Genomic DNA, 23,726 nt, shown 5'->3' with positions numbered 1-23,726 from the left:
CATTTCCAATACAAAATGAACCTGACTTTCAGTGCCAAGAATCCGTTAGTCGGGTTCATTTTGTATTGGAAATGGGGCGCTTGGTAGTGAAAGTGTTAAAGTTCTATTTAGTTTAATATTTTTGCTAAAGTTGTTTGATATTTTGTGAGATTGTGGGTAATAATGCACCCGTATCATTTCAGTTACTTTCTCAGGGTTAGAACAGCTTTGTTTAGGTTAGTTTTTCTTTATAACAAATGTAAAAATAAAAACTATCAGCACATCAGAAGAATGAGAAGTGTCGTGTCGTGAAGTTTCTAGGTTTTGAATCCGTTTTCTGACACGAATAGGTAACATTATGGAAGTTTCAATACAAATTAAACACGGATTATTGTTTTAAACGCCTGATATTATGTTAGTCATTAAGCAAGTCCAAATAAAAACCTGACTTTATTAGAAAATTAAAATAAATGCGAAATTATGTGAAAGTGGAACATTAAGTTAAACAAGTTATCAAATGTTACCAAATGGCTACCCGTATTTGTTAGGAAAGTTGTAAATATAGACTTCCACAATTTTATTGTAAAAGTTCGTAACCAGCTATCGGCTGCCGTTTATTTCAATTTTACATTAGTAAGTACTAAATTGGAAATGTACAGCTACTATAATGTTCGACATAGGAGATTAGATGTAAGGTTTACTGAAAGGACATTTTGTAAATGCTTACCTAGTTTGATTCTCAATAAATTAACACAATGTTACATATTTTGTTTTACTTAGGTACCTCGAACCGCAATAATACCTCCAAGCACGCCTAACCTAGCCCTTCTGGCAAACTCCCGCAGCGGGAATGAAATTTAAATTTAAATAGTTGACAGAAAGTTGAAATTCCTGCAGCTTTATGGAGGAGCTCAAAATGATAATATGTAGGTGTATAACAGCTGATAGGCCGTTGCACACCGGGTTCGTATACGTAGACGTGCACGTGTGCGTGTGCGTTGTAATATACGGATCACAACTGGCAGTGTCGGCAGAATAAATAATAGTACTACTACTACCGTACAGAAAGGAAACTTCCTAGAAAACCAAAGTTTGACTGCGGTTCAGGGTCGAAACATGCTGTCCCTTTCTAATATATGGCACTATCCCTTCGGGCTATTTAGGGTAGTCAAAATTCAAGCCATTAACTGTGGTCGTGCACGCAAAGGGACGTCAAGTTGTGTCAACCCTAATAATTGCTCGGAGCAATGCTGAGCCGAACGGAGCCGAGTTTGACCGAAGGGAGGAGTTTCGCACCCCTGCCTCCACATACATATATGAAGAGTCTCAATTAAGGTAAAGGGCCCCAAGTTCGTGTTAGTACGTTATTTCGTTAGTTTTGTTTCTGGCGCAAATAATAAGGAATTCAAATCTTTTTTATTCAAATTATACATATGAAAAAAATCTGTATTATTTAATCTCTTCAATAAAATAATAACTAATATTTTAGTGATTAAACTGAGAATAATACGACGATCGAAACTGTCAGACGGCCGCGAACAGCTGTGTTGTATGCGTGCACTTTTTTAGGCGTAAGGTGCGCGCTCTCACTTGTTAAGCTTATAGGAAGGAAAAGCGCTAAACCCCTTCGAGCAACACCGGCTTCCGACACATCGGAAGGGAGGGGCCCAAGCGATATCTCACCGTACAAATCTTTCTGCCATTTTTCGCGGGGGGAAAGGTGCACACAGTCGCACTTCTCACACACTTACATACAAAATCCAATCTGTAATGACGACACAAATACATAGAAAATGACACACGTCAAAGACAAATCTTGCAAACCTCGATCTCTTTTTGTGTGCGGACGAGTGACAAGTGTCACAACACGCACACTAACACATTTTCGTTGAAGTATGTTATTGTATTCTGAGAGATGAGAAGTCGGATTTGTCGCTCGACCGATCCGCAATTTGTACTGAGCGAGCAAAATCGATAAATCCAACAATTACATGAGACTAAAATATAATAATTGTGTTTGAATGTAATTAAACGTATGATATGTAAAAAAAATATTACATGTGAAATGTAACACTTTCTTTTTGTAAATTTGATGTCCCCGACCTCTTTTTATAACAAAAAACCGAGCAAACAGGCATTTTTGTGCAGCAGTGTTCACGCGCGCGTCTGGACTCGGTCTAGTGAAAAATCCGAGTGCAATTAGTTTTATTACCCGCGCTAGATTAGATTGACGCGCTAATCTTGTACCTCGGCAGAGGGGAAATAGTGCGAATGCCGCCTCCCTTCCGTGTTGCTCGAAGCTAAACCCATTCGAATAAAAGTTTTTGGGAGTGTTTCTGTGGGTTCTTTAATAATTGATTTGATAAGAAAAAAGATTGAATATATGCATAGAAATACCTTAAAATTGCAATAAATTGACTCACGAAATAGCGGTCATTTTATTTTTCGTGTGTCTCCTATTTCGTGCCACTAACGAATCAAGGATTTCTAGAAACATTTTGAGTGCTTGTTTTTTAATTAAAAAAACAAATTAGAAAACAATGTATTTCATGAAGTTTCGTATGAGCGAAATTCGGTATATGTTTTTTTCACTAGAATTCTCATAAAACGAGTTTGAATGTAACCCGAGTTTAAATTTTTAAGGTATACGTTTTCACGTTTTTTCTCATATTAACTACTAGCACATTTTTATTTATAATTCAATTTATTTGATTTATTTTTGTGTATGTTTATATTTAACGTATGAGATAGTTAATAAAAAATGTTTAGTACCAATTTTTTTATATATAGTTTTGGCTTTTAATCAAGTATTAAAGTACCCATATGGTTTACGAAGTCTTAATTCAATCATTAAAGTCGACGAGTACATAAAAATTTAAGCTAGCTTTTACAATTACTCGTAAGTAGGTAAGACCGTTAAATATTTAAAATGATTATCAGCAAATTATCACCAATTACTATAAGAAAACTTTATTCCGAAACAGGGGACACGAATTCACGAACTTAGGAGCTGAGCTAAATTTGTATCACGAAATGGGAGCCAAATAAGAGGATCACGAAAAAAATCATATAAAAAAAAGTTTCAATTAAAACCCTATAGTTTATACATTACATTATTAACAAAGAACTAATATAACTCACTCAAAGGTATTGATATGCTTAGTAATATTTAAAAAAAATATACAAACTCCATAACCTTATGCCTTAACCTGCCGAAACAGGGGCCCTTTACCTTATTTAAATGTTAAATGATTTAAATTGAATCTAAGTAATTAAACTTCTTGTTTATATTTTTTAAAACAAAACTTTGATGAGAATAGCTTATATGCTTTTAGATAACTATTTTTATTATATGTTTAGATGATTTTTTTATATAACATCAACATAATGATCAATAACGAATACGAAAAAAAACACCTTAGGTACAGCCTATTAGAAATTAAAACATGTTTTAAAATCAAATATAACCAGCCAACAACATTTTCCTTTAGGCCCCTTCAAGTCAACCAGCTTTCCAAACTCAGCTTACGCCCGGTTTACACTTTACAGCTTTTGATCGCTAATCCGATCATTGAACAATAAACGAACAACTACATTTCAAAACTATTCTCGAGTCAATTAATTGTATCGGTTCTAATTTAGACGTTACCCGTTTTTAATAAGGTCGACTTTTCCAGGAGTAGATATGAGATAAGTCGTTTTGTCAAGTAGTGTACTTTCACACGGTCGGGTACGGTGTCTGTCCAGGGCTAGCGTGAAGGCTAGATTACTTGTTGAAGCACTGACCGTGAAGGAAAGCAGCGGGTCGGGAAAGTGATCCCGTATGTCGAATCATTCAACTGGGAAAAAACTGGAGTTCGGCTAAGCCAGGAGAGAAGACCCAATCACAGTTGAAATTATCAGAAAGAGCCATAGAATTTGATTTGAGTGATCTAAGCCCTAAAATTGATTTTTTATTTTGGGTGTGTTGGAGAATCTGAAGAGCCGCTTGCTCCTCGCGAGCCGCGGTTTGCCGACTCCAGATCTAAGCTACACACATATAATACGAACGTGGACGACCACTTCTCCATACAAACATAGTCCCCGTTTTCTTCTCCCGATATTAACATTATTTCTAGATATAAAATTGTGTAAATAGGTATCGTTGGTCTACCTACATCGTAGGCCGGCTCACTAATCCGACCTAGGTATAGTCGGTACAGTTGAAAATTTTTAATGAGTTCTCATAGTCCTAAACGGTGCGCTTAAAAAAAATACTTATATATATACCTTGGTCGGTAGTGAGCCGGCCTACTAAATAGGTATTCTAGCTAGAATAGGAAGTCTAGACCAATACTATTACTGCTACGACCTGCTAAGCTTTCTGCGTATTTCTTCACCTCACTGTACATGCCTTCGTGGTTTTCCTGCAAAAGATTTTTTTAAAGTGATTCCTCCATTGCAAATTGGCACCTTAATATAGCCAATAGTTCGTGCCGGGTTACAGGTCGGTTTCAAAACGAGTGCGATCGATTTGGGTTCCATCGTCCACACTATAAACTGAGGACGTTCGCTAATTGCGGGCATCTTTCTCTTTCATTACAATTAAGGCGTAATTAGACTGACAGCTGAGAAAGATGCCCGTAATTTGCGATCTTCGGTGTACGCTTCGCGGTACGCCCTCTGATTTTGTGAACCTTATTGTCAAGATATAAAATATAAGGTATCAATGGTTCGCTGATAAATAAGGCTTCTACACACGGTGCAACAAATGGCATGCGATTTCAGATAATTGTGCTGGCTAAGTACGAGCAATGAATTTAATCGATCGGCCAAATGCCGCAATAATAATAAATAAATGTAATGTATATTATACTTAAATAAATTTTGCAATACATTTCAAAATTTGCAAATCACATGCGATCCGGGATGCCTTATTTTGGGAGACAGGGAGGGATTCAGGGTGCCGTACTCGAAGGGTGCCAACTGAACCCCACCTATACCTAATAGAAAACCAAGTTATGTAGATTGTAGATCTATTTGCAACTTTCAAAGTCTTCAAAACTTCAAGAAAAGAACGTACTCCCACTTTAAAGGCCGGAAACGCACTTGCAACCCCTCTGGTGTTGCAGCTGTCCATGGGTGATGGTAATTGCTTACTGAGCGTTTTCCAAAATAAATGTACATTTCATTCATGTCTTCAAAATATTGACTTCTTGGGCTCATTTTACTCAGAATCATTTGTACATTCACGCCTCATGCATGAAAAAATGTGTCCCAAAATTTTGTATGAAAATATATTTTCCAGTGCGTCACGTTCATACAAATAAAAAAAATCTCATACAAAAATGTGACGATCTGGAAAGGAAATCTTGGGACACATTTTTTCATGTATGAGACGTGAATGTACTCGTACAAATGATTCTGGGTAAAATGAGCCCAAGAAGTCAATATTTTGAAGACATGTCATGAATGAAATGTATATTTTTTTTGGAAAACGCTCTACTACAAAGCGATTCGCTCAATTCGCTGCTTGTTTGCCTCATATATCATAAAAATAGTTGACAATATCTCACACAGTCTGAGTTAAGTAGCAGCCTAGCAGGGCTGTAGTTATATTGATAGGAATACTTAATAGGAAACGGTTCAAAATAATACATGTAGGTAAGTTTGTATGATTCAACTCTATTCATACTGTATTTGTCGAGTCGATATTTTATCATAATGCATTATTGCAAAAAATTACAGCCATAGCAGGCAACCAGGCCGGTTGCTTCCATGGTTTCATGAATTATTTCGCAAAACTAGGTAGCTCTCTAGTAGATGTATATTTCTGCCGTTGAAATTGAAACAAATAAGTGAAATAAAACTCTAGAATGTTTTGTTATGCTCGAACGATCTCGCGTTCTGTTTCAATCACTATTAGGTAGGTATCTACATTGCTTTCTTTTGTCATGTCTTCTATAAGCGGCAAAGAGGGCAAATCTATAAAATTAATTCCATATTAGCCTTTTTTTCTAATCGAAGCCGAACAAAACGAGTCATTGAGCCACTTCAGACAGCCAAACTAAATCGAATTTCCTTTTTTTTTATTTAGGTATCATGACCCAATTTGAGTGTTATTCGACGGAAGATCAGTGAATTTATTGATTTAATAAGTTGTGATATTTTTATTGTTTATTGATGATATAAGTGGTGAAGGAAGGAAGGAATGAGCGATATAAGCGCGAAGTGGGAGCGCGGCGCCACAGTGCATTTTGTGGTCTCAGACGGAGCACGCCGACATGGGGAGAAAGGTACGTTCCAAAATTTGTGTTTAGTTTTCCGAAATCGAGATTCAATTTGAGATTAGCTTTATATTATATGGAGATTAATTTTAATAATTGGTTTTGAATATATTATTAATTATTATATTTTGTTCTATTTATTATATTTAATTTAGAGTTAAATGGTGTGTTCAGTGGTAATTAAAGATTTTGTTCGATTTAATTAAGTAGGTACTGTAATTTGAAATGCTTCAGTGCCGTACTGCGTGTTCCGGACATGCATACAATCTGAATAAATTAGGATTACGTAAACTGTGTACACACTTAAAGATTCATTAATAACATTCGTGATGTGTGATTAATTTTGAACGCTCCAGTGAACATCCGGTTCGGTCCACCGGAACTGCCGTTTCCAGATTGACATGATATTTTCTTTTTCAGGCGTTAATAGCGGTCGCGTGGCTGATAAGTGCGTGGACTGTGACCGGTTTGAAAGTTAAAGACAATGAGAGTGCCGCAGGGCGTTTGTACCGGAACGCAAATGGGATATACGCGAGTGCTTATGCTAACGCGGCGCCCTACGGGGCCTTCTCCTTCCACGTGCCAACTGTCGTCCCTGCGGCTTCAGCCACGAAGCTCATCCCCGTGAAACAAGAGAGCATCGTTATACAGAATTCAAATGGATTTTTGAAGGATTCGTACGGGAACAAGTTTGTGGAGACGCCGACGTCGGTGGCTTATAAAACGACGTTCCCGCAGCAGTTTGTGCAGCTGCAGCACCTGCCGGCGCACCTGTCGCAGCCCCTGTCTGCTGCCCCGACCTACCACTTTCCGCAGGGCGCGCCGCAAGCGTTCTTCGGTCATCAGTTCCGACTGCCCTCCCTCGACGCTGTGACCTCGCCCTTGACCCGCTACGGAGCCTTCGCGCAGCCCCTCGTATACGCCGGCAACGTTAAGACGCTCACCCCGGCTTCCGACCAGCAGTTCCACTTCGGTGTACCCAAAAACGCTCAGCAAGACTCCAGCAACAAGAAAGTGGTGTACGCTACACAGGGCTACAACCAGCTTCAGGAGCCTAAGTTCCAGCGATTGGAAGAGAAACCTTACCACAACGAATATTATGAATCGTCTCAACATAAACCTTCCCCTAACGACAAGGCGACTACTCACAATGGAAAATACAACCAGCTCCAGGAGTCCAAGTTCCAGCGATTAGAAGAAAAACCCAATCTAAACGAATATTATGAAGCGCCCCGACAGCAAGCGGCACCCAGCATCAAGGCGAAAGTGCGGACTCCTATCACACATACTGTGAGGACCACTCATAACGGGAAGGATACCGTTGTCCAGATAGAAACCAAGCCACCCCTCCCTCTTGTAGACCTCAGTCTGCTCGAGCCCCTAACGTTCGCCAACCCTATCGTACCTCAGGTGCAGCACTACTTGCCCAAAATAAACCCAATTACGTACCACGCCCTACACCCACAAGATGCCGAGGACAAGAACGAAAAGGAATTTGTCGTTACAAAAACCAAGTCTTACGACAGCGGCGTCGTCAAAGGTCACGGTCAAGCCGATGAACCAAAGAAAAAGCAAAAGAAACCCCCGAAGAAGGACGCCGACGTATACATAAATTTCGAAAGTAAATCGGAACAGCCGAGTATAAAAGTGAAAGGGAAACCTAACGACCCCGGATACTCTTACGAAATAAACTCTCCGGGACATAAAGAAACTTTCAACCAACAAGTTATCAGCTACAACAAGGAAACGACGAGTGACCCTGTAACGTACTCTTATGACAAGCAAACTCAGAAAGAGCCAGTGACTTATTCTTATACTCACAGCTCGAACGATCCTGGACATGCGAAAGTTCAATATGTCAAGAAAGACCCCGCACCTAGTACACATTTAGTTTACAACTTTGAGCCAGAACAAGCTAATGAACATCATGAATCTCCTAAACCTGCATCCGAGGAATCAGATGATTCCAACGAGTCTTCAGAATCCGATGATGACGGTCCTGCCGACGACCATGCTCAGTACAACTCTCAGCCCCATCATGACACGCCTTCTCACTCTGAGCATTCCTCTCAGTCACATCAACATCATCCTTCTAATAGTGATCATCCACATCAATCAATACATTCCCATCACTCTTCTCATAGCGATCATGCCGGTCCCTCGACTCATTCTCATCAGCCTTCTCATAGCGACCACCCCCATCCATCAACACATTCCCATCACTCTTCCCATAGCGATCATCCCGGTCCTTCTACTCATTCACATCAGTCTTCTCATAGCAACCATCATCATCCCTCAACTCATTCCCATCATCAGTCATCACATCCACCATCAACTCACTCATACTCATCTAGTACATCTCATCCTTCCCCTGCTTCATATCAAACTCAATCTCAGCATTTAAATCCTGAGCATAGGGCACAGCTAAAAGCAAGCCCTACCCCGTCATATTGGGTGGTTAGCCACAAACCCCAACACTATACTGCTGTCGCCTCAACACCGAAGCTTCCAACTCTCCACGAGTATGTGGAAAACCTCAGATTCCTCCCATCTTACCCCAGCCCCCCCAGTGCAGCGATAAAAGTGAACCCGAGCCGACCGCCACAACAGCAGGCGCAATATTACATCCAACAAACGACACCCAACGCCCGCTCTGAAGGCTCTGTCGTTTCCGAGCCTGTCATCTACGAGAAATCGAAGAAAATCATAATTCAGGAAGAATCTCCCGACGAGGTACATTCGCATCAAGAGAAGCTCATGGCTCAGATGGAAACTGTAGGTCAAAACGGAGACACCGAGGAAGACTTCGAAAAGTCTTACAAAGCGGCCGCTTACGGCTTCCCCGCCTACGACCGAGATGATTCGGGGGAAAGTGACGAGGAGATCTACAAACACGGCTACGGGGAGCCTCAGCAGGATCATAGCGGCGAAGACTCCGATCAACACTCGCCCTTTGAACAATACACGGAAGAGGGCGACCAGTTCCCCAAATCCTCTCGCCTGACATACAAGGACGACCGGGATAAAGTCCAAGAAGACTATTTTTTAGGTTACTCGCTTAACAAGCCCGAAATCATGACTGACCGGTATCAGAGCAAAATCGATTACTATAAAATGTTCTTGAAAAACAAACCAGAGAAACTGCGTGTAGCCGACGCGAAGAAAAAGGCGTCAAAATTATCTAAATACACGGTCGAACCCTCGTTTTATGATTCAGCGCCTAAACAAAAGCAAAAGCAATCCGTGTCATACAAGTCGGCGGCTTACAAGTCCGCGCCGGTCTTCGAGTACAATTACGATAAGGAGGCTCCTCGCGACAGCTCCGCTTTCGCGTCGCGTCCTAACCGTTACAAGAGTACGACGCATTTCGTGGAGCCCCAGTTCCAGTACGGGTTCGAACCCATCGCCATCCCCCGGATAGACATCGAGCAGGAGACGATGGCGAGTAACCTGAGCCCCGACAGCGACAAGCCCGGCACCAGAAAAAAGGTGTACAAAGAAAACTGGTACATTAAGAAAACGAGCACGTCCCGCAAACCTAGCTGATAAATAACTATTTATTCTTATTGTTAAGTTTATTTTTGTTAGTCTTTGTTAATAAAATATTGAATTAAAGTAATTTCTTTCAATGGTTAAGCTTTACCGTTGTGCAATCGCACTTTCGCCGTCAATCAATATATTACGTGACACAATTTTTTGCTCAATTTTCTCATTGATTGTTTGGTAAAAAATGTGTTACTTTAACCATTGACCGCAGAGAATGCAAAAAGTTCCCGATTCCGATTTGGCATGCTCTTGCTCTCGGACGGATGGATCGCTAGCGCCTGCGCTGAGGAAACAGCCACATAAAAACGCGGTTGCATCACATAATTGTTTGAAGCAACTGAAATTGTGATTCCTGCGCTCATTGCCAAAGACCTCGTCTTTACCATTAAGTAACCTTATAAAAAGAGTAAAATTGTATGCACCTTGCAAAATAAATCGTACCTTCTGTGGACATAAATTTCATGGTAATCAATCAAATTCGGATAGAAAGTAAAATGCACTTTTGGATATCTAATTATTTATTAAATTAATGCGAATACTGTCCGGCAACTTAAAGTAAAGCTACGTTTACATTAATAAAAATAAAAACTTTACATTCTATCGTTTATTGTACGAGATATTAGTTCGTCTGACTAGTTGAAATTATAAATTGCTCCATAACGTGGACGTGCTAGAGAGACCATTTGATAATTGGAATAATGCAATGATACTACACAATGAAAAATATAAAAAATAAAGATGAAACTTAGACCGATCGACCCTCACTACATTGTTATCTCAGGCGGATCTATCTTAATTGAACTCTTTGCTATCTCTGCTTTCTATTTGTTTCTGTGTCCGCTTCCGTGGTATTTTTTCTTTTGAACAATCTCATAGTCATTAGAAGCGTCGCGAAACCGAGACAGACAGCCATCACTCCCAAAACGATCACTCCTGTTGATACATAGCCATTCTTGTGAAATGCTTCACCTACCAACGCGACGGGGCGAAGGATTTTGACGACAGGCTCGCAGCCTGACTCCCTGACGTACTTCGCCCAAGTTCTGTTGGCGTAGGTCAGTTTCTGCGGTTTCAAGAAAGGTCGTCGTCCTGGCACAGTTCTGTTGGTGGCGATGCTCATGTTTCGCAGCTGGGTCTCGTTGTAACGACAGTATAAATGTTTCTTCTTCTTATTTCCTTTAACCACGATGTCTTTCTCAGCGCTCTTGGCTCCGATGAGCACGTCCAGGTCGCCCTTGATCATGTTAGCCCAGTCCCACATCTCTGCGATCTTGCAGTCGCAGATGAAGGGATTACCGATCAAATTCAACGAGTGCAGCTTCGGGTTGTTGACGAACACCTCCGGATCTATCGTGGTCAGATTGTTGTTGCTCAAGTTTATTTTCTCCAAGTGCTGCAGTCTATCAAGAAATAGTAGACTGCCCTCCGTAGAGCTGATCTGGTTTCCGGCTAAATTCAGATCAGTAATGTTATCCGAATTCTTAAAGGAATCGACGTTGAGTGACGTGATGTTGCAATTGCTTAGATCGAGGACGGTGACATGTGCTAATGACTTGGGGAACAGCGGTCCTGAAGCTGGTATCACTAGCGGATTTCCTCCGAGCCTTATTTCTCTCAAATCCATGTACGTAAGGTTTTTGAAGAAAGCGTTCGCGTTCAGCGGTCGTTTCAGACCACAGAATTCCAGTTCGATTGTGGTTAGCTGCGTGAGATTACCGAACAGTCCGGCTTCGAGAGACATGAGGTCGTTGCCTGAGAGTACTAGTCGCTTCATTGCAGTCAGATTTGAAAACGAATCGGGGGCAATGTAGGACAAGTTGCTGTAACCCATGTTCAGATATTCCAGCTTCTCAAGCGGCGCGAGCAGTTTAGCAAACACGTTGACGAGTGGGTTGTGTGAAATGTCTAATTCCACTAGATTATCAAAAACGTTAAAGTTGTACGGAAGACGGCGTAGTCCGCAGTTACTCAAGAATAATCTTTCTAATCTAGGCAGAGGTGCCAAAGCTTCTTCCAAATCTGGCGCAAACAAGGGATTTCCAGAAAGATAAAGACTCTTAAGTCGAGTCGCATTGGCAAACGCGTCTCCAGATATTGGGCCTATTATTTTGCAATGCGACAGATCTAATAATTCCAAATGGTCGACGCTGCTGCCCAGCGTTGCCGCAACATCCAAGTCACGTAGCTCGTTGTCGGCTAAAATAAGTGTGACCAGGTTTGTGCAATTTGAGAACGTGTCTTCAGACAGCGAAGTCAACCCTGCCTTTCGTAAATTCAAATACTCTAATCTCGTCAAAGACCCCAAGAGTTCCGTAAAGTCTGTGTTGGTTAGAATATTTCCGGCTAACTCTAAGTATTTTAGATTTACGAGATTCGAGAAGACGTTTTCGGCGACTGAAGTAAGATTGCAGTTGTTTAATTTCAGGGTATCCAAACTCGTAAGAACATCGAAGACTCCAGCGTCGAGAGAGTTCAAGGGGTTGTAGGACAAGTCTACGCTGGTGAGGGCGGTGATGTTATCGAAGAACTGGGGGTTGATGCGGGTGAGCTTGCACGAGCTGACGTCGAGGAACTGCAAGGTGCTCGAGGCCAGAAAGGGGCCCTCGACGGGCGCCAGCGGGTTGTCCTGCAGCTCCACGTTCAGCAGGCCGCGGGAGTCCCTGTAATTCAGAAAAATATTGTGATTATTATACTGGCGGTTTATATGTTTTCAAATGGTATTTGCAACTATAATTTATTAGGTAGGTATGTCGTGTAACTCATGTACTACAATAAAAATAAGATTAATATTGCTAAGTTTTCCTACCAGTAAATTTTGCGTCCTATAGAGTAATCATATCACCAAGGCTTCTAACAATGCCATTGTCCGTAATGGACTGCAACACGGCTATTTGTGGTAACTACCCCGCTATTATATTTACCACTCTAAACAGTCTAAACCCGATAACGCGGTGTATCGTCTCTAGCGGGTAACTGCAATTAGGAATCACTTTAAGTACCCATCGTATCATGAGCATTTGAAGGAGAAACATGTAGATGTTATTTTTACGTCTACAGAAGTCGTTTTTTAGTTATCAAACTATCGTCTTTTAGAGAGGTTTATGGCGAATTTTGTAGATGGCAATTCGTAACTTGTAGCGAACAAAAGTGTGGCGAATAGCATGGTCCTATTTCGTATATTATTAGACCAACAATCCATCCAAGTCAGGCAAATCTTACAGGAAAACCGTCAAGAATCAACTATCGTCCTTCAGCCAACGTACGAACATGGAAATGGGCCTGGACGATTTCAATTTGCACCGTCCATTATTTAATATAGTTGGCAGCAATTTGCCGTGGCCACAACAAGTTCAACAATTGGACAATTTTATCATCAGCTAGTGCGCTCAGGGCTGGCTGCCGTGGGAAATGTATGTGTATGTGTTTGGGTAAACAATGAGTCAGGTGGTAATTGATCTGTATGGCGTCAGTGTGGAGGATAAAAGGTTTATATGATCATGGATATCATGATGTTCATTGTAATGCGCGGGTGCGTGGCAATTGATTTGTATGGCATCAGTGTGGAGGATAAAAGGTTAATATGATTATGATATTAATTGTAATGAGAGGTTACACATCGAATTATATGGGATTACTATTTTTTGAAATACGAGGCGAGGCGAGGTTTGAACGCACAGCACTGGGAAAATGCTTTTAAATCGAAATACTTAAGTTGATTATTATTTATTGTTGCTTTTTCAAAAAAAAGTCTAGTAAACTTTTCTATTTTGATGCCGAATTCTCAGTAATATCAATCGAATAAAACTTTGTAACAAATATAAAAATACATTTAGAAAACCCACTAAGCCTACCCTCGCAATTTACTTTTAATTATCCGGAACGAAGCAATAAAAACAACTTTTAACGTGACCCATATAATTTACTTTTTAATTACTTAGCAATGAACGAAGTCTTAACTGACGTAGGAAACCGACACGTTCATTAAAATTCACATTCAGCCTCAAGCGTCGTTATAAATGGCAGGCATTTAAAATGCACGGCTTCATGAAAACTTGACGCGCTTACGGCTTACCTCAAGTGGGCGGGAATGAGGGCATGTTTTACACGTAGGCAACTTACGAGTATACCCTATTTATAACGGGTACTATTTAAAGTATTTAAACGATCAGCAAAAAAATACTAACCGAACCTAACCTAAAAACAAAACCTAGTTTTTTTTTAGTATTCTGATTTCTGGATAATTCTGATTTGCACAGCAAAACAGCATTCTGCTGTGCAAATCAGAATTTTTGAAGGACGTATTACCTAAGCATTTAATAACGACGCACTTACCTACGTCAGAGATATTGGAACTGGGTTAAACATTTATTTAAAACACGTTCGCATTTTCCAGACTAAACTCATGAAATGTTAAAGGCTAAGCTATTAATGTTCCGGAAAACAAGTTTGTGTTGGTAGCCTGAATTACGTAATTTATTTTCTTGTGATGAAATAGAAAAAAACTAGATAGATGGTGAGATTTTTGGCGACAGAACAGAAGATGGGCTCTAACTAGTATGAGTGGAACCCTCGTAAGAAAATATATATAAACAAACAATCAACTTACAAAAACGCCTCAGGATCAATATAGCTGATATTATTTCCAGAAAGATCCACATCAATCAGATACTCCAACCCAGAGAACGCTTCTCTCGTAATCTTCGTCAATCTATTATTCGCAATCTGGAGTCTCCTCATCTTTATATCCTTTGGGAAAGGCTTTAAATCAGTAATATTGTTTTCATTCAAGTCTAAGATGTAAACGCTCATGCTCAGCTCATCGTAGGGGATTTCTGTAAGGTTGCTCTCGGAGCAGTCCGTGACCCAGTTGATTCTGAAGTAGTGGCAGTCACACTCGTCGGGGCATTCCAGCTCGAAGCTATCGCCGTTGAAGGCGGCGGCCATGCCGATGGTGAGGAGGATCGAGAACGGTAGGCGCGCCATTTTGTTAGTGAAGTCCCATGTTCACTGGAACAGAAGACATGGTTGTCAGAAAATTTAACAAAATGATAACATAAAGTTGGGAGTTCTAACACCGTGAACCTTGAACATCAGTAGCTTCATCTATAAAAATTCGTAAAACTGTGGCAGATTGCACAATCACCATTAAGGAAATAATATACATCATGCCCACGAGGACCCTGAGAGATTTTGGCAGTATATTCCTGATCATATTTAAAGACTAAAATGGCCTAAAAACTATTTTGGAATTCGCCTAGTTTCAGAGCCCAGTACCACCAGCCAGCTAAAAAAAACATCTTTGTATTGTTACTTAGTGCAAAATGATTTTTTTGATGGCGTTGTTGCTACTATGGGACTTAGTCCAAATATCCTTATTGATAGAATGCATAGACTAGGAATCCTCTAGACGGAGTTTAGAGCAATTATTTCATAAAACCTATGCTGCCAAAAATGCTGGGGTGCGGGGGACGACGTGAGCGAGGTCCCGTGCCGCGAATGGTCCGTTCAAAGACACGGACGTCACACAAAGACACTTTAGACTCGAAAATGGAGTAAAACTACCGTAGGTATATTGTGGCAGAGCTAGGGGGTAGAGCTACTATGCTCAGTCTGGTGGATGTCTTGTATGTGATAGAATGTAAAAAAAGTGACAAGTACCTACACTTTGCAAAAAACTAGGTTTTACAAAAAAGTTAAAATTCTGAGTAAGTTTTACAAATAGCATTTATATTATATGTACAAATACGTACAAAAAATCGAAAAAAGATTTTTATTTTGCTAAATTGACGTAAACTTTTTTTATATTTTTCCTTCATTTGGCCTCGGAAATGCATGCTTAAAATCTCTCGGGTTCCTCGTTGGCACCTGGTATGTAACAATAATATGTTGGCGCTTCGTAGGTTTTTTTTTAATTCAGGACCATTGTAAAGGTATATCTGTAATTGGCAAAAAAAACTTAAAATTATTTTTGAGTGACAATTTTACAAATTATAGCATTTACATTTGTACAAATACGTACAAAAAATCGATAATAATTTTTTTTTTGGCGAAATTGACGTAAGTAAACTGTTTTTAGTATTTTTTCCTTATTTTGGCCTCAGAAATGCGTGGTTAAAATCTCTCGGGTTCATCGTGGGTACCTGGTTGACCTGGTATGTAACAATTGGCGCTTCGTAGATGTTTTTTTATTCAGAAAGGTTTTTTTTTATTATGTGATGTGATTATTTCCGTAATTGAGAAACTATGTCACTGTTTCTAATTGGGTGACTCTGGACTATTTGAAATGCATTGTGAAATGAGATTTTACAGAATCCAAATCTCGCACTTGGCAAAAAGTTTTTAATTTTTTTTTACATAAATTATTTGTATATCTTTCACGGGACAGTGATGACTCGGACCTTTGGGAGGCGTGCGCGGAGCCCAGGCCAACACGTAGATGCCCTTTTGACACTTATGAAATGTTGGTTACACCGAGCGGATGCTGTCCTTGCCCGTGTCATAGAACGCGCGCAGAGGCAACACCCGCCTGGGTGTGGACTATTGAGAGTTCATGGAATCTAAAATGAAAGCGATGGAGTAAATTGTGAGCTATGGAATATTAAACATAAATTACTATTACTTTTTTAAATAATTATATTTTACAATCTTGATTGAATTTTGGGGTGACAACCACAATTTCCGCCCCGGGTGCCACCCATGCTAGCTACGCCACTGTCTCCACCGTTTGGACTACAATTGCAAGGATCAATGGATGTATTACGTCCGCTATGTTGTAAGGGCAGGTCTCAAATGACCTGACATGACTTATTTAAATCTCTAAAACACGTCTGTTTGTTTAGGATGTAACAAGCGATCTTACATGACTTGGGCACGTGTCGAAGAGATTCGGTCGAGCGAGGCAACGGATGACTGCACAAAAATTTAAGGGTGGTTGCGTTTGTCATGTGAAATGCGACATGATTTTTCCGGTCAAATCCGGACGGATGTCCGTTATTCTGAAGTTCCGGACGAATTGGTCGGCTTGATACTTAATGTTAAGCCAATCAATAAATACCTGCAAATGATTATGTTTCGTGTAAGTGTAGCCATGCGGTAAAGTAAGCGTTGCCTCGCGTGTCAAATAAATGATTAAAATATGCATCACATTTTTGGCGCGGAGTACTTGTTGAATAAAACTGACCGTAGTCGAACTCGTAACAGTCGCAACCCAAGGGTTTCGTACTTCGCTTCGCACATTTCTTAACAATGTTTTTGTCTTAAATCCTACTCTCGCTTGACAGGTTTTCTTGTAATCTATAGGTAAAAATCTTTTATCCGCATGCGCTTTGGTCCGACTCTGCAATAAATATATTTTTGAAATATTTTGTTACCAAAGAAGACCAATATCCTCCTGAGTCCCTGTGGCCTTTATAAAGGATTTAATCCAAATGGAATTTTGAATTAAAATGGAATATAAGAAGCTTCCAATTTCAAAACTGCAATAATGACAAGGGGGACGCAGGAGGACTTACATATTATTTTTTGTAGCTTGCTGTGGAGGTGTGTTAGTCCGACTAAACTGTTTACAACTCAATGTGTTAGCCGTGTGTCGATAATTGGATCGACAAATGTAGAGCATGTGCGAGCAATACCTTGCATTATTTACCTGCCGTACCAACGTTGTCAATAACTGAGAAATCTAAACCTTATTGTAACGGGATAGAGTCTACCAATGGTCATAAACGTGCCCCGTTAGTAATGACCGTCAAAGGTAAGCATTAAAACGCAAATATTTGGCTTGGCGTAAACATTGAGGACGTTATTATGACCTTATGGCCATAACGATGGGACGATTTATAAATCTTTTTTCGTCGCAATACGGTTTGCTATTTCAATTTCTCGTCTTTAACTTTCTGTGTGATGATTTATTTAGCTAAGTTTGTAACGTGACAGGCCATGGGATTGGGAAGGCCAAGGTGGAGATTTGGTGGAGATTGAGGGATGACATAGATATTTGACGTGTACCTATGTGAAATGATGATCGCTGTTTTCATGTAAGTATGATGCGTCGATTTGAGATCTTTGTCATCGTCACTTTCTAAAAAGTGCGAGAGTGAAATATGACATCGTCTTTACATACACGCCTTTGTTGCCATAGAAAGGACGTGCTATCAATATAAGTACATATTTGGCCACTTTGACTGTCACTATAGGTACCTATTTGATGTTGCATGTTCAAGTAAATATTTTGTGACGGATTTTCCGGAGTGTGAGCCGAGATAGGTATAAGTACGGAATTAGTCAAACTGTTACGCACATAATATATTTTTTTAGGTAACCTCGCCTTTGCTTCGCTTCAAGCCTTTGTCTCTTTCCGATCTTTTGCTATTACTGCTCGTATTTGTTAACATTTAATCGCCAGCCCTGATTTACACACAAACACATTTTGTAGCAAAAGAGTGCAGCCGCCATTGTTGTGATCGTAATGGCTGTCATCCTGCGCCGGCGCGCGCCAGTACGCTCTAGAATTGACGGCTGTTGACCGGACTGGACCCTTTTATTGGTCTCTCCGATGTTGATGCATGACTCAACAAAAAATCTAAATATTGCTAGGTAATTGAAAACTTCTAAGGGTTACCTATACTATACTACGCTAGAATTCCGTAGCTGGTGTAGTGGGGGTATTGTGTGACAGCTTGACCCTTGAAAAACCAACATCTTGGACAAAACTTTAATCCAAACCTATCGGCATTAGATATTTCTTAAATGTACATTATAGTTATTTGTACAACAAGAGATCAAAGTTTGATATTTCTTCGAGTGCTTATTTTGAGTCCCGTGCAAGCGAAAGATTCTATAATAGATTCACGAGCGTAGCGAGTGAATCTAATTTAGAATCTTGAGCGTAGTAAGGGATTCAAAAGCGCACGAGATGTAAATAACTTTGATCTCGTGTAGTACACAAAATTTTTCACCCTAAGCAGTGAGAACATACCTAGAGGGACAGAGATAATAGAACCCAAGTATATCGAACTTGTATTAGACCCCGCATGTTGAAATGACTATAAAGGTCACTTGAATGTCATTTTGTCTCACTCAGTGAGCAAAATCGCATTTTGCTCACTGAGTGAGACACAATCAGTGAGCAAAATGCGATTTTGCTCACTGAGTGAGACAAAAGGACTCAGTGAGCAAAATCGCATTTTGCTCACTGTTTTTAAGAAGCAAAGTACCCTTGTTCGAGCTGCTGAGGTGAAAAGGTATATTCCCACATGATTCCCTCAGAAAAAAGGCAATTGTGCATGCATTGAATTTAAGGAATTGCTAACAATAATTTTTACAGAGATAAGTAATCAATTAAGGTTCATATTACGAGCTCTTAATAGTGCCATTACCTATAATTAATAAATTTCAGCTGATTTTGGCAAATTATAAAGCAACAAATATTCCACCGTTGCTCGAATGCTACAACATATAATTATGATGTCTGCTTATAACTTATAAGCGGGAGATGTAGGTATAGGTAATACCGGTAACATTGAGTTGTAGTAGTTCTACTTTCATTCGGCTGTGTTATGATCGACGTCACAGAAGGGAAGTACAAAGAACTACGTAGGTCAGGTGACTCACGCCGGTCGCATGATACATTTCGCGAAATAAAAACAAGAAAATTGTTGAGAGAATGCGTCACGTATCTTCCTTGTTCGGAGCTAACAGGCATTGTGAAAATGAGACCCATGTGATGTGACATGACATAGGTACTTACTAGGAAAACAACAAGTACCTATTTTGAATTGGAGTGGATGGAATTGACCCGCGAGACCTTCCTAAAAGTCGAATTAATAACAGCATGATAATATTAACTCACATTTATAGACTGATTTATAGCATGATAATGTCAGGAAAGTGCAATTTAGAACATCATAATATTATGCGCTCATAGATCGCCCGGACTAGAAAATATTGGCGGTTCCAGACAGTCCGACTGATGTTAATGTTTTCTATGTAGGTATTGTTTTGCGAATTTGTTTTGGTTCCATAGTAAACATTGTTTATTAACCCTTCGTATGTGTTCGTAAGTGCGCATGACTTTAAATCCGTTGTTTAATACAATAGATTTACTCGTAAATTCACCCGCACTGATCAAGTGCTTAGACATACGAAGGGTGAAGTACAGCTTGGCAAAAAAGAGTAGAAATTAAAAAGTGGCAACACTGTAGTGTCGTCCCGTTTTCTTATATATATATTGATTTGAAAGGGACGACGCTACAGTATTGCCACTTTTTAATTTCTACTCTTTTTTGCCAAGCTGTACGGACTTATACCTACGGTGGATGATTTGATGAATCACAGTGCCTAAGAAATTAACAGACCTATTAGTTTATTTTTTAAAAAGGGTGTTATTTCAGCAAAAAAAAAACTAACCTAATATTATATTGCACGGCAAAACAGCATTCTGCTGTGCAAATCAGAATTTTTTGAAGTGTTTATTTTTATTTTAGGAACTATTAAAAATAATTATAGCTAAAAGTATACCTTAATAACATTCACCATACCATTAAGGCGTGCTGTGCTTGCATTTACGTCGTTTTAGAAAGCTCTAAGTACGCTACACGCCATACGCATATTATGGCTCCTCTACACGATGGGTCAGCGGCGGCCACTCCAAGGGACGCATTTATGCGTTAGAGGGAGCAAGTGATATTGCTATCTCATTCTACCGCATGGCTGCGTCCCTTGGACTGGCCGGCGCTGGCCCATCGTGTAGAGGAGCCATTACGCATTGCTCGAGCCAGGCCGTGGGTGGAGATCGAAATTTGCAACCGCCACAAGTGTGTTGTGGTCATTTTATTGGGGCAAGACTTCCTCATTACGAGATGATGGATTAGCTTGAGATTGTAATGGGTTGTCTAGACTAGAGGGTTCTATAATGGGGCCATATTCGAGCGTTTCAACTGGCTCATATTCGTGTAAATAGGGGTGTAGGTATCTATACCCAAGTATACAAAATATTTTTTGGATGTATTTCTGGATACAACCGGAAATGAGGTCAAAATCCACGGCAAAAATATAAAAATGTATCTTCGAAATGGTTCCAAATATATGTCCAATTCACTTACATTTAACTACTTACTTACTAATAAATGACTAAAAAATAACTACTTATTCCCTTTGTTCCTAAAAGTTACTTACTTTATTTCGAGATACAAATCGTTAGTTTTAGTTAGGTATATTAAATTTGCATTGTTATGTTATGTGGTTTTTCTTTTGTGGGGTTTAAATTATGCCAGTATTGGGCATATGATGCATTAAAACCGTAGCGGGAATAGGAAAGACAATTACCACTGAAATCTGCACGAAAGAACCTATTGTTTACCTGAAAACCCGTCCAGTGTAAATTTTGAGAAAAACATACGAGCCAAAAGATGACATATGTAGTTAGGGTTCGTACCTATTTTTAATTAGAGCTAAGGGCCTACCGTGAACCACTTCGTTCGTCTATTTACTCTATTTGCCTCTATAGCCCCCTCCAGACTATGCGCGTGAATCGCGGGCGAAGCCGCGAACGCGAGTGTGGAGTCGATTTCGCTGTCTGCGAAAATCGACGCCACACTCACGTTCGCGGCTTCGCGCCGCGATTCGCGCACGAGTGAGGAGGGGGCTTATCACTCGAATATACAAGAGCTAAAGAGAGGCAGATGAAGACATTTTGATTTCCGATTTAGTTTGCTACTGTGGTTTGCTATACTTGTAACTTAAATAGGAAGATAACTGATAAGACGTAACAATGGCATGCCCGTCAATTCATAAATATGCTATAGCAGGCGTGGCTCACTCCGCGATTTCGTCGCTTTGCAACAGCAGGTAGCTAAAAGTATATACATCCGTTCCACACCAATTTTGGTGGCTAGCGTGGCGCTGTCGCCACGTAGCGGCCATACCTGTCCTGATCGTGACACGCGTTTTGTTAGAGAGTGAGTCTTCTGTACCTAGTACTATTATTTATTCTGTGGCTATAATTACTTAAATCCTACTAGTGGTCCTTCGAGCCGGATGTTGGAGTATCTCACTCGAGAAAGCATTGTCAATGGGATTAGGCATAATGTCAGAGCATATGCTTATTATCAGGGTTGTTCAGTTTGCGACTGACTTGGTATTAAAATATCATACATGCGGAACAGTTAACCCTGTCCTAGCCCACGCAAGGCAAGACAGTTATCTAATTAAAGCACGGCTAAGGTAAACAGAAGATAATTAACTGCGGGTGTTGACAATTAGTAGCTGTAATTGCGTTAAGCAATGTTAAACCTGCATAATGTGGCTATTACGTCGTCTTGTCTGGTCTAGACTTCTTCTTTTTTATGCCATTGTTACCCGATTACGAAGAGGAAAGTTTTTGTGTAGGTAGCTAATCTAATTAATCCACAACTGGTATAAGTATTTGTTTGTGTACTCTTTGTGATACGAACAAATTTTCTGTCTCCTGTCTACTTCTTTACACCAATTGCTAACATATTTTGATGGAGTAATCATACTATTGATACTATATCAATAATAAAAATAGATGACACATCCCATGAAACAGATGTGTAAGTTGCGGAAATTTTCCATAAAATCGGTAGATACTTGGAAATTTCAGGAAAGTTTTTTGGACCAAACCTCCTACCAATTGGGCAATTAATGGGCTCTACACCTACTTAGCTTAGAAGAGGGTCAAGCTAGCCCAATGCGATTTTGGGACTTCAAACACCTTTTGTATTCATAATACAGGTTTGCCAGGTTTACTCTTGGTGTTTTCTTTCACTGAAGAACAACTGATAATAATGTAAGTAATCATTTTCCGTAAGTATACTTATAAAGTAGAAAAACTCATTCGGATTCAAACCCAAACTTCCAGTTTGGAAAGCGCACACATTTTTGCCGGCTACAACTCGTTAAATGCGAATGGAAACGGCGTTTAGGCTAAATAGCCTGCCAAATAGTAAGACATACACACGCACTGGAAACTAAAACATTACACTCATCTGCTGTAAACGGCTAATAGTAAGTACATAATTATGTATATGTAATTATGTATATTAAACAAAAGCTAAACAAAAGATGTATATATTCTAGTTGTTAATATACCTACGAGTATACAACAATACTCAGTAATCAGATGCTAATCACAGTAATCACAACACAATAAATTGCATAAAAACTGCCACTGACCCAAAAGCTATTATAAAACGTCACGTACACAATCAAAACAAATTTTAAAACTACCTAATAAATAATTTGTGCGCTAGACTGCGACCCTGAGGTACTCCTCAATTGTAGGCGCGCCCGAATCGGTAAAATCCGGTGCATATTATTTTTTAAATATGTAAAGCTCACTTACATGACGTGCTGGCCGCTGCCGTGCCAGTTGGGTACTGAGGCGGAGGCAGGCTAGGCTAGTGCACGGCTAGTGATGTGTTGATGTGAACGATATGTTTCTTATGTGTTTTTATGAGGCACGCACGAGGGTTGCAGAAGTGAGGTAGCTAAGTATAGTAAGAGTATGCAAAGCAGTTATACTATTAGGTACTTACTACTTCATTGTGCAAGTACTTACCATTGTATTATATGACTTGGAGATGGTTGTAGACAGTGATGACGATTTTTAACCGACTTCAAAAAAAGGGGAGCTTATCAATTCGACCGTATTTTTTGTATATTTGTTACCTCAGGGATTTTTTCTGTTTAAAAGTAGATATGTACCTAGTACCTACCTATTATTCCAAGTTGCGTTGGCCCCATTCTTGTCAAATCCGGTTCTGATGACAGGATCTAGGTATGAGGAATTGAGGGATATCCTCATATCTTGTATAGGCACAATGTAGCGATTTTTGTATTTTCATCCCAAACAAGCATGCAATTCAATTAATGCATATCATTAACAAAAGTGCCATTATATCTGATGGCGATTGTGCC

At 39.9% G+C, this 23,726-nt stretch overlaps 2 protein-coding genes across 2 annotated transcripts; one reads left to right on the top strand and one right to left on the bottom strand.

The window, feature by feature from the left end:
- The first annotated feature begins 6,242 nt into the window (after positions 1–6,242).
- LOC134790090 (uncharacterized) lies at positions 6,243–9,860 on the top strand. Its single transcript, XM_063760860.1, has 2 exons — positions 6,243–6,254; positions 6,666–9,860. Exons 1-2 carry the CDS (start codon positions 6,243–6,245, stop codon positions 9,789–9,791), a joined length of 3,138 nt encoding a protein of 1,045 aa, XP_063616930.1. The 3' UTR covers positions 9,792–9,860.
- Positions 9,861–10,291: 431 nt separating this feature from the next.
- Positions 10,292–23,210, bottom strand: LOC134790129 (carboxypeptidase N subunit 2-like). Its single transcript, XM_063760918.1, has 3 exons — positions 23,152–23,210; positions 14,398–14,798; positions 10,292–12,451 (listed from the first exon to the last, which is right to left on the bottom strand). The coding sequence occupies exons 2-3, from the start codon at positions 14,772–14,774 to the stop codon at positions 10,600–10,602; spliced, it is 2,229 nt and encodes a 742-aa protein (XP_063616988.1). The 5' UTR covers positions 14,775–14,798; positions 23,152–23,210; the 3' UTR covers positions 10,292–10,599.
- Positions 23,211–23,726: the final 516 nt, after the last annotated feature.

The sequence above is a fragment of the Cydia splendana genome, chromosome 4, assembly GCF_910591565.1.
Source record: "Cydia splendana chromosome 4, ilCydSple1.2, whole genome shotgun sequence".
Taxonomy (NCBI): Eukaryota; Metazoa; Arthropoda; class Insecta; order Lepidoptera; family Tortricidae; genus Cydia; species Cydia splendana.
This window is presented reverse-complemented; position numbering and strand designations above follow the sequence as displayed.

Coding starts and splice junctions, on each gene's coding strand:
- LOC134790129 (XM_063760918.1), bottom strand. CDS start 14,774: ATGGCGCGCCTACCGTTCTCGATCCTCCTCACCATCGGCATGGCCGCC. Junction 12,452..14,397: donor ATTGATCCTGAGGCGTTTTT/GTAAGTTGATTG, acceptor TCTGAATTACAG/GGACTCCCGCGGCCTGCTGA.